Here is a 10,879-nt window from a genome sequence, read left to right as displayed (position 1 = left end):
AATTAAAATAAGTTAATATATGTACATTAGTGAAAATACTGGAACAGTGTAATTAGCCTTTCACAATTCCAGACATCTACATGCCTATAAAGTGGTGGTGGGGGGGGGGTTTAATAGAAAACCAAATATCTTGCTGTTCTCTTCCACTGTGATAAACAGCAGCAAAAGCAGCTTTTAGCTTTGATTGGTGAAGAATATACTTATATTAATAAAGCATTTCCACAACTGGAAAATTACTTTATTAGCAGAAATAGTACAAAACAAACCCACTGGTTTAAAGTTGTCAGTAAACAAGCTAGTGTTAGACCTGTGTTAATCAATGTGACATAGCTACCTTGGTGCCTTAATTTCCCAAGAAATTTAAATTTTTTTTTTTTGGTAAAAGCTCTGTGACAGAAAACTATTAGTAGATAATGACATGAGTGTAACAACTTTCTTTGTTGAATCTAATAAATTAGCAAGTATTCCTTCCAGGCTACTATGATACTACAGGTGACATTAAGAATTTTATTCTCAGTGCTGCCAAATACAACAAAAAACCCAAACCCAAACAGGTATGGGAAAACACTAATGAAAAGAAAAAAATGCTTAGTGATGTTAAAATGCTGCTGTGTTAAAGTAACAGAGAGAATGAAACTAACATTAACAAAACCAAAATGAAACAAAAAGTTGTATTAGTTGAACTGTGCAGGAGGCTGGTGTATTTCCCAGTAATTCCTAAGTATTCCAAAGCAACCTATGCATACAAAACTATGGGAAAGTTGTCACTTTAACATTTTACTCAGTATCAGTCTTGTATTATGCATGTGCTGCAGGGCAGGGAGGGGCCCATTCTTACAGGGGCTGGCTCTGCAGTTAATATTTGTACAGGTTGGTAGTACAGGGGTGAAGCGGCTGAGCTAGGAGGTGGCTGGGCGTGCGTTTTTTTGGGGTTTTTTTTTTATGTTTTAATTGTATCATGATTGCTTTGAGATAAGATTGATGGCAGGAAGTGCATGGTCTCTGGGAGGATACACCCTGGGGAAATCTGACTATGTCTGGTTATTTTCCCTGGAAGCTGGAAATGACCTCAAGAGGGCACTTTTTGCTTTGGTAGTGACTACTTACAAAAGTATTCCCCGTAGTGAACGACGTAGAGAACGACTTCACAGCTTCTGGTGGCAGAGTGTGTGTTCTGTCGTCTTGTTTATATGCCAAATTTTGCTTTCTTGTATTTTCTAATAATTAGAGGGGGATGTTGGTTGTCACAGAACTAGTCTGTAACTTCTTTCCCTCTCATCCTTGCACTGCCAAAAGTAAACCTCCTCTTAGTTACTCTGCTGTTTTACCCTTTGCTTCTCTCTTAGCAGCAGCAGCATTTTGTGTTCGAGTGCTAAAGCTGATGTGGAAAAACTGAGTGCATGGATCACCCCCTATATTCTTGAGTTAGTCACAAGTAACTGAAATGCTTTGTTCATGGATTGCTGTAGGGAGATAAAACATGCGCAGAGAAATTTATTCACCACGCAGACAATTCTTGTGGGAAATCAAAGGGATGACTGACTTCAGCAGCTGTTTCATTTGTACCTCTGTAGTTGGTATGGATTATTTTAACTAAGAACATGAATAACTCCCATGGAGGAAAAAAGAGACAACCACAACTAACTAAGTACCAAAAGATGAATTCAGCAAACAGAACTTTACAACGGTGTTTCTATATAAAGAAAAATTTCAAGAATTAGTGTTCTTTATACTTTCTGGGTTTAATAGACATGTAAAAAGACATTTCCTGACTATGGAAAAATGTACTTTAAATTCAAAATTTTGAAATGCTAGTTACATTTATCAATGCATTGTTATAAGTATTGGTCAATTGGGGTATTATACATTTTGTGCTGAAAAGAAACAACCAGAAATGTTCAAACAATTCTTCCTCTAAATCTAGGAAGAGGTAAAAATTCTGCATTTTCTAAAGAGTAGCATATGATAAATATATTATACAGTGGCAGGTACTTTGGAACATGGTAATAAATATTCTTTAAACACAAACCTAGAATTTATAAGAAGAAAATGTTGTTCCTTGTCAAAGTATCACTACCAGTTAGGTGCATTTTAGCTACTGTACATTATTTTGTTAAAGTAGATAAACCATAAATAATTCGAGCATTTTGTGCATAGTCACCAAAGTAAACAGATCTGCAAAGGAAGTTACAGTATATTTAAATCTCTTTACAATCACTTAACACAGTGTTTAACAGAATCTTAAGGTAAAAGTGCATTATTTTAATATAATACACATGAAAGAACAATCTGGTTCTCTACCTTCAGTTTCCCTAGAGGTAACTATCTAAAATTATCTCTTGTTTAAAAAGAAAAGGGCAATGACACATGATTGCTTACAACATATAGTCCAAGGAAACTTCTTCATCTGCCTATCAAGGATCTGCAGATGTGAAGATAGGGTGAGAGGAGAATCCTCCGACAGCTGACAGGCATCTTTCCAATCTACGACATCCTGTTTAGCATTCCCAGATTCTGGATGTTAATCCAGCAGCATTGTCTGGATTAAGCATCCTTTAGCACAGGGCACACGACTGCTGACCAGTTCAGATGGCGGCAGGTTTCTGCAAAGGCATTGCAGAAGGATTCAGTTGTATCACTCCCAGTTTTCAAAGAAATGAAGGAATAAATGGAAAAGGAATGTGAATAGGGTATTTTCGTAATTTGTTTTGCTTTTCTTAATTCAGATTGCTTTGATGATGTAGGGTTTTTACAATAGCCTAGGTATCAAATTTGTGCATATTTGAAATATTTTGCAAATATTATTTGAATTGTTAATTTAATGATTTTGCAGTAGTGTGGCAGTGCATGTCAACTAATGCTTTAGTAACAAGATGCATGTGGAAAGAAAACTGTAATCTTACACTGGCCATGTGTCAGATGGGATTCACAACAGTGAGAGAAATTTCTTCATTTACCATGAGCTGTGACTTCACGTGACACCTCAGTGCTGTAGTAGCACTGTGCAAATACCTGGTTAATGTGCCTCAGTGAGCATGGCAGATGGACACAGTACATAGTGCATGTACTATCTCTGTGTGAACAGGACAGTGATATGTGTATCATTTTTTGGCTTAAGTCAAGCAGGATGAAAGAAATGGAAGAGATGCAGAAAGGACAATAAAAGTGTTTAAAAATTTCTGGCAGAATTGCTAGAGAGAAACTAACAAACTATAAATTTTAGCTAACAAGGAGATTGTCAATCCTGATGGTTTTATTATATACATTTAATAAAAACAAAACCTCTACTGGATACTTCTATTTACCTTGGCCTAGAGCAAAAAGGGAACAGGGCATCATTAATTAAACACAGGGGACTAAAATGCATACAATTGTATCAGCAAGGATGCAACATTATGGTTTTTTTTTCAAATGGGCAGACAAAGTGGATGAAACTCCAGTCTTCACACACCATTCTGATTCATTGTATCAAATGTCATAATGAATAACTTACTGTCCATGGGCACAATAATGTTTAAGGCTTTTATGGATCTTTCTGCCAGTCCCTTGTACCTAACTATGGTTTAACCAACAATAACTTTGAAAAAAAATACTCTGTAAATCACTTATTAAATGATTGTTTAGAGTTAGAATCAATATCTCATACCTGAACAGACTGTACTGTAGGCAGTGGTGGTTATTACTCCATAATGTCACTAAAATTCATACTGCAGGCAGATCTTTCATCCTTGCTCTGTGGACCATCCGGCAAGACCTGCTGAGGTGGTGATGCAAATCCCCGATACTGCTTACTTGACTTGGTTAACTTCTTGAGTTCATTTGTAAAGGAAATGCCTTTTCTTTTGTCATCTCTCACTGCCTATAAAAGAAATAAATCAGACAACTGAAGTGGTTTAACAGACTGCTTGTTAGCTGTGAAATAGAGAATTAATATGAAACCGCCAAACATACTTCTAAGCCGGCCTCCCTTTTGAAATGCAGTGCAGCTGTTACTTCATACCCAAGCACATTCTTCTGATCTGACTAAATTTAATTGAAAATTATGTACTCTCAAAGATACGTTTAGCAAATTCAGTCAAGCGTTTGTAAAAATCTGTGCTTATGTTACTGTAAAGCAAGAACTGCTGTAGATTGATGGCGTCTGCTGGAAAGAACACAGCTCCTTCTCCCAGCAGGCACGTACTTCATGCCTGCTGTTTTCCAGAGCCCAGAATAAAGCAACAGAAGGCTTTTTCACTGGGCAAAAATAAAGGGGACTTTATTCCCACAGTTAAAGTATTGCCCATTTGAAAAGTCCTGCTTTACTATGATTTGGGATCATGGCATGCACAGCCAGAAGATTGTGAAAAGAAGAAACTTGGTAACGAGAGATAATGGTTGTCATGGGATTTGCAGGCTGTGAAGGAACTGCATTGCTGGATGTAACTGATGCAGTTTTGCAAAGACAAAAGTGCTTAGAAAAAAGGAATTTTTTTTTTTTTCCTGTAGTCTTTTCTTCCCACCCAGCCTCCCACTGGAAGTAGATTCCCCTCAAGCTGATCATTATCATTTAGAAAAGCTGCTGCAAATATTTAATCTTTTACCTGAACTTGTTCTTTGAGTTTAAGGATAAATCTTCCTGCACCCTTCCACTTGCTTTGGGCCTGAAACACACACTCTTGATCAGAGAGAATCCTCTGAGAAGGTTTAGATGTTGAGGACTTTTTGTTTGCTGGCTCTTTTGTCACCTCTTCCAAGAGCACATAATCACTTGGATTTGGATTGCTTAAAATGCTGTAGGAGTATTTGGCTTTGGAAAGAGTCTGTTTGAGAAAAAAAAAAAAAAAAAAAAGACAAAAAAAGTCATTCCCTCAGATTCAGGTTACTAAATTGATTCCTCAGCTAGTGCTGAGAACAAAACCCTGCCTTACCATCTGTGAACTGAAACTCCACCCTAAAAGTGACAGTCCCACTAACTGGCCATGCTGCTTACCTGCTGTATGACATCCTGTGCTGTGCTCAAGCGGGGAGCTTTGATGACCGTGCGTGGTTGCTCTGGGGAAACATCATGTACTTGAACAAAGAAACTGTCATCCTCAGAGCTGATGGCTGCATCTTCCTTTGCTTCTTGAAAGATGTTTCTCTCATTTAAATTCTACAGAAAAAAAGGAGAGACAAATTAATGTACTTCAGAGAGGTAGCTAATTGCTGGTGGATAGAGATTTTTATCACATGAAGATTCAAGACTGCTGTTGCCTGAGCTCCATTAAATTCAAATCTGTATACTATAATAAATGAGTTTTGATAAGCCACTATTGCTAAAACTAAATACCTGTGTTTCTAAAATCTGAAAGTGCCTGAAATACCTTTCATAATAGGCAAAGTATGGAGTCATATGCATAGTACCACATTACACAAAAATGTTCACTTAAATCCTTTATTTCCTTATGTATGAAAAACTATGTCTTGTCATGTAATGGCCTAAAGATGGGAGATGGTGGAAAGTGTCCTCTCCTTGTCTCTGCACTAAAGCCAAAATAATTTAAAGATCAGAAGTCTGACTGAATATTTTCCTGTGGACCAAGCAGAAGGCAGCTTCTCTGACCTTTTTCAGACTACTGCAGATTTTAGACAGAATTCCTCCCTGTGCTTCTCTCAGATAATGTATTTCTTTCCAGCTCCTTGTAACATAGCTTGAACTCGTGAGCTGTGAACATGGGCTGTTTATCACACCCTGCAAACGGACCCACTCCATTTTTCCTTGCAAATTTGCAGCTTCATTTCTAGCTCCCAAGATCTGGGGCTGCTTTCTGCAAAAAGACTCAAAATTGCAGTTACTGCTTTGAGGTACTCGCATCACAGAAAAAAACTACAGCATAATTTTCACATGTACTAAGAGTTCAACCCATGTTTTATGAAAGAAAGGGGTTTGGCAGGGACACATCTGTGGTTGCATACACTTACTAGTTAAGTAAGTGTTGCAGTCAACTCAATTATGTAGGCTACTATTTCCACAAGCAAATTTCTACCCAGTAACTTTTGCTCCAAATAGTAGGAATGAAGGAAAACAAAACACTTATTTGTCTAATATATCAGTAATTTGTCGAATGGAAGCTTGATCAAAGGTTATGTCTCAACAATAAGTTGAAAACATATTTTTTAATTTAAAGAACCCCAGAGGATTGCTGTTATTTGTTTATGTATAATTTGTGTATACATTACAGCACTGTGTTCAGGCGTAACAAGCATTATTATATGCTGAACTGACCAAAGGAAGTGCCTCTGAAAATTAATGGGATCAATAAGGGTCTTCCTCGTGTTTTTTTTTTTTTTTTTCTTTTTTTTGGGTGGGGAGCACTAGCATATTTTCAAGCTATTTTAGGCTATCAATGATAATGTAATCGTCCTTTCAGAGTTTGAGTTTTTCAATATTAAAATCCTTCCTAATGTTTCTGAACAGAGGATAAATTGCTGACATCTACACTGCCTGATAACTGTAATCTAGAGTTCTGTTATCTATGACCCTTCAGTATTAACTGTTACCCTTTATCACATCAAAATCTAGATCTACATTAAATTAGATCAGTTAGAACAGTCAGCTCGTGGCACTGAACTGTTGAGAAGTGATAATGATTAAACATCACATAGCTGATTTTTGAGCTGAGTGGTCACACAGGTGCATAAAGTCTAGTGCTCACTGAGGAGTTATGCTTGGTTTTAAATGGTGTACACAGAACTGACATTACTCACCAAGTAGTGAAACAAACACTGCACCATTTTGTTTCCTGATCCTAACAGCTATTTTTAGCTCCTTTGTAAATAACAATTTATCTAAAACAGACTTACTTCCTCTCGAGTCTTAAAGAGAATCCTTCCAACATATCCTTCTTCTGGGAACCAACTGTTCAGAAGCTGCACCAGCCCTTCTTCAGGAGAAATTACTCTCTGGAATGGTGGCTTTTTGCATTCATTCTTTTCTTTAGATATAAAACTTTTCTCTTCCATCAGAAAATAGTCTGCAGCACATGACTCAGTGCCTTTTGTGGTAGCCAAGAGCTAAGACAGACCACAATAAGCAAACAGCAATTAGAATGCTAAATATAAACACTGCATAATTAGTAGTTACAAATGAGAATGAATTAAGAAGCTTTAAGAATCAATAACTATTCTGATAGTGTAGGCAAGATTTCTGATGGGCTATTTATTATTCAGATATTTTACTCCAGGGTAATGTGCTGTGTCTTTAGCCTAGCCAAGCTGTTCATCTATTCCAGACAAGGCAGTACTATTTAAGCCTATTTCTGTCCTGTTTGGCTGGCCAGACAATTTATTCATAATCCCAGGACAGTAAAGTCTTTTCCCACTGCTAGAATAACAATCCCTGTTGAATTAACTGCTTTTTCTACTCATGAACTTAGCCCTCTAACTTTTACTCTGAACTCCTGTGGTGGTGAAGTTCAAAGAATTGTTTGCAGAAATGTTTGCCCTTGTAAGTACAGCCCACTGCTGCTGTCAGTCAAGAGGATTGCCTTCCTCATCTGCATAAGACCAAATACTAAAACACTACTAGGGAATAATCCTAAGATTATAAATCTATTCTTTGAAGCCAAGATTGCAAAAATTACACTGACAATAATGTGTTTGCAATACAATTAATTCCACAGTATACATTTCTGAAGCACCTCATTGCTGTGACAAATGAACTCCAATGACCTTGTGTGTGAGAAATACCAGGAGATGAATGTCCAGAATGACATGAAAGGGAATTCTTGCCATTAGTCTGCAGGTCAGTGGGCAACTCACCTGATTGAGAAGCTGTGCAGCTGTGGTCCCCCCACTTACATTAAAAACGGTGAAAGGCTCTGGGCCTGGAATTCCATGAATTGTCACTTTGTAAGTCACAGGAGTTTTCCTTTCCCCCATGCTAAAGAACTGTTCAGATAACATTCACAGGTTACTGAATGCTTTAACACAGGCATGTTATTTTATTTTTATTCTTAAAAGACACTACAAACAAAATGTAAGGAAGTTGACAGAACACAGCCATTCAGCTAATATATGTCTCTTACACTACTGATGAAGGCATTAAAAATACAACCCAACAAATTGACTCCCCAAAAGACCCCACCCCGCCGTACCTTGAAGCTGAAGAGAAAGAAGGAAGTGTTCCAGTGAGGGTACATAAATTGCCACTGAAAAAAGGGGAGACCTCCAACACTCCCTATCTGCATTCTGGCTGAGCTCAGACTCTTCGGATTCAGTGTATGAATTACTGGATTAAAATCCAGCTGTATTTTACTCTCCAAACCACTGATGTACTTCCTTCCTGCCCTAGTAATTCACCAAGATACATTATCTCACAGGACAGTAACATTTCCAACACACCTGTTGCACACAGTAGCTCATGAAGTTTTACCTAACACTTGATGAATCCGCAAAATTACAATACACCTGCTAAAAGTTACTAAAACACATATAATTCAGGTAATTTAACATTAACATCCATCCATACATATTGTCAAATATAAATTACACATCTGTATGTGTACATATTTGTACATATAAGCTTATAGATGTGCACACACAAATAGTTATGCCATTTGTCCTCTGTGCATTGCTTATGATTCAAGCATAAAGGAATGCATGAGGCAGCTCTGAACCTTACTGTTCAAACACACTCTTCCATTTCTCACACTATACCTAAATGCACCAAAAGCCAGACTTCAAAGATTTACCCTGCCAGAGTTTCAGCCAGGTGTGAGAGCCATACTTTGACCAAAGAATTAGGCATTGAGATATTTCTGGAAAATGTGCAGGTTCAGGGGCTAACATCTTTGAACAGACCAGACCATAGTAGTTATTAAAACAAGGATACATGGCACTCACAAAAAAAATATTTAAATTACCAGAGATGCAGGTAGAGTGTTTCCAGAAGAACTTTCTTCCATTCTTCGACTGTTTATGAACAAACTAGAAATTTCTAATGCTTCATTGTGCAGGTTATGGAGCTGGACGTGTCTGTAGCCTAAAGAGAAAAAACTCTTTTGTAAGTACTTTGCCACATTCCAGGACACAAATCTCATAAATTAAAAACTCAGATTTGCTGTATTTATAGCTACAGTTGCCAAACATATAGAATTAAAAGCACTGTAATAACACTGCTTTAACACTGTTTGTACAATAATGCTATGAATGCTATGAACAAATGCTATGAACTGCTGAGTGGCTCCTAGCGTTGTCTTTCTTTTACCATAATATTCAACATATTTACACACGAAAAAGGTAAATATTAGAATATGAATGAAACAAGGACAAATTCTCACTGGGAAAGTGCATATCTATGGCCAGATCTCCTCATATGCTGAGACTGGTTTCTGGTATGACCGTGGCATGAAGCAGTATGTTGCATGGCATGGAACTTTTTTTACCATCCTGCTGAAGAGCTGCTGGCAATACAGAAACACCCTCCCCCAGCTGTCAGAATTAATGACACTTCCTCATCTCTCTCCTTTTTTCACCCTTCCTTCACTTCTCCTGCTGCAAGAATTCAAGTGCTATTCCCCTCTCCCCAGTGATCACCAACTGCAACAGTTTCTTGGGCAAAGGGTGGGCAGGGAGTGAAACCACTCCATGCTTCCTAAGGGAGTGTTCAAGATGAACACAACCTCACAGCCAGAGCTCAGGATCAGAGCAACTGCATACAAGATGCCCCAGTCTCTGCAACAGCACAAGATCAGACTATTTACATGACATTGGGGCAGTCTCCAGTACCGAGGGAGTTGATCACCACCAGGGTGAAGTATGATGCTTGATATTTGCTCCCTGTATCCCCTACAGAAATTCAACCACCTACTTAAAAATATCCCTCCAGCAGGATTCAGTCCAGGAATCTGATGGACCATTTTGGCATAATGTGTCACTACAAAGAGGTGTACCTCTTTTTAGAGCTTTCAGGGGAATGATTCTCTGAGCTGTTACAGCTGAGCTGTTATTTTCAACCACTGCAAACCGAAGAAAGACCAAATCTTCAAAGTGAACCCGGAAAAGGAACTGTTCATTCCACATGGGGTTGAGAGTGTTGCGATGAATGGGCTTTGTCCGGAAATGGCAGCTGTCCAGAGGCATCCCCAGAACATCCACTTCAATGCAGGGACTGCCTGTGCTATTGCTGGGGCAGACATTCTGTCCAGACACAATCTGAAGCCAAGGAGTACACAGAGAAATCAATAAGTGGAGTAACTCTTTTACTGCTATGATTCTGAGCCAAATATTGTTTATCACATTCCTGAGCACAGTTTGTTAACATACTGATTTATTTACAACACTCCCCTTGTAATTGTCAGGGCACTAATTTCTGAAGCAGAGCTGCTTCAACACCCCCCATGCCATAGGGGGTGAGCACGTAATCCAGAAGGAATGTACCAGTAACATGGTCAAAAAGAAACAGATTTTCTTCTCCATTATTCTGGGGTGATGGCACTGACCACTGGCTTGTTTTGGCATGTACAAGAGTTAGGTGTGCAATTACTGCAGCTGGGAGACTTTTGATTCTTAAATCTCCCTTTTCAGAAACATTTCCCACAAGGGAGAAGCTTCTCAGAATACATTTTTTTAGCCATAAATCCATGCATTATATATCTCACTAAATAACTTAAAATAATATATTTTCTTAATATTCAGTACAGCTTTCCATAATGGTTATTTGTGTAGCTGTGCAGGTGCTCACAAACACGGGAAACATCCAGGCACAGGCAAAATTTCACACATTTGTGTAGTCCCAGGGAAAATGCTTTCAGCACTGGTTTTCAACAAATATTGTAGAAAGAAACAGCGAAAGTAACTATGGATACAAACCAGCCAATAAAAAGAGTTAAAAATAATAACATAAAAAAAAAAATTT

The 10,879-nt window shown here is 38.0% G+C and overlaps 1 protein-coding gene across 3 annotated transcripts in view; it reads right to left on the bottom strand.

The window, feature by feature from the left end:
* Nucleotides 1-1,469: 1,469 nt before the first annotated feature.
* The window catches only part of PLCE1 (phospholipase C epsilon 1), a 136,201-nt gene continuing 126,791 nt past the window's right edge, over nucleotides 1,470-10,879 (bottom strand). For all 3 annotated transcript variants that reach the window (XM_071748709.1, XM_071748710.1, XM_071748711.1), the window contains 8 exons: nucleotides 9,915-10,176; nucleotides 8,886-9,004; nucleotides 7,783-7,911; nucleotides 6,826-7,035; nucleotides 4,973-5,134; nucleotides 4,584-4,802; nucleotides 3,647-3,859; nucleotides 1,470-2,603 (listed from right to left, as the gene is read on the bottom strand). In XM_071748709.1, coding sequence (XP_071604810.1) covers nucleotides 3,680-3,859; nucleotides 4,584-4,802; nucleotides 4,973-5,134; nucleotides 6,826-7,035; nucleotides 7,783-7,911; nucleotides 8,886-9,004; nucleotides 9,915-10,176 — 1,281 coding nt within the window. In that variant the 3' untranslated portion in view covers nucleotides 1,470-2,603; nucleotides 3,647-3,679. The remainder of the gene's footprint in view (nucleotides 2,604-3,646; nucleotides 3,860-4,583; nucleotides 4,803-4,972; nucleotides 5,135-6,825; nucleotides 7,036-7,782; nucleotides 7,912-8,885; nucleotides 9,005-9,914; nucleotides 10,177-10,879) is intronic.

The sequence above is a fragment of the Heliangelus exortis genome, chromosome 7 (assembly GCF_036169615.1).
Source record: "Heliangelus exortis chromosome 7, bHelExo1.hap1, whole genome shotgun sequence".
Classification (NCBI taxonomy): Eukaryota; Metazoa; Chordata; class Aves; order Apodiformes; family Trochilidae; genus Heliangelus; species Heliangelus exortis.
Note: the sequence above shows the minus strand (reverse complement) of the source record. Positions and strands in the feature narration are given on the sequence as shown.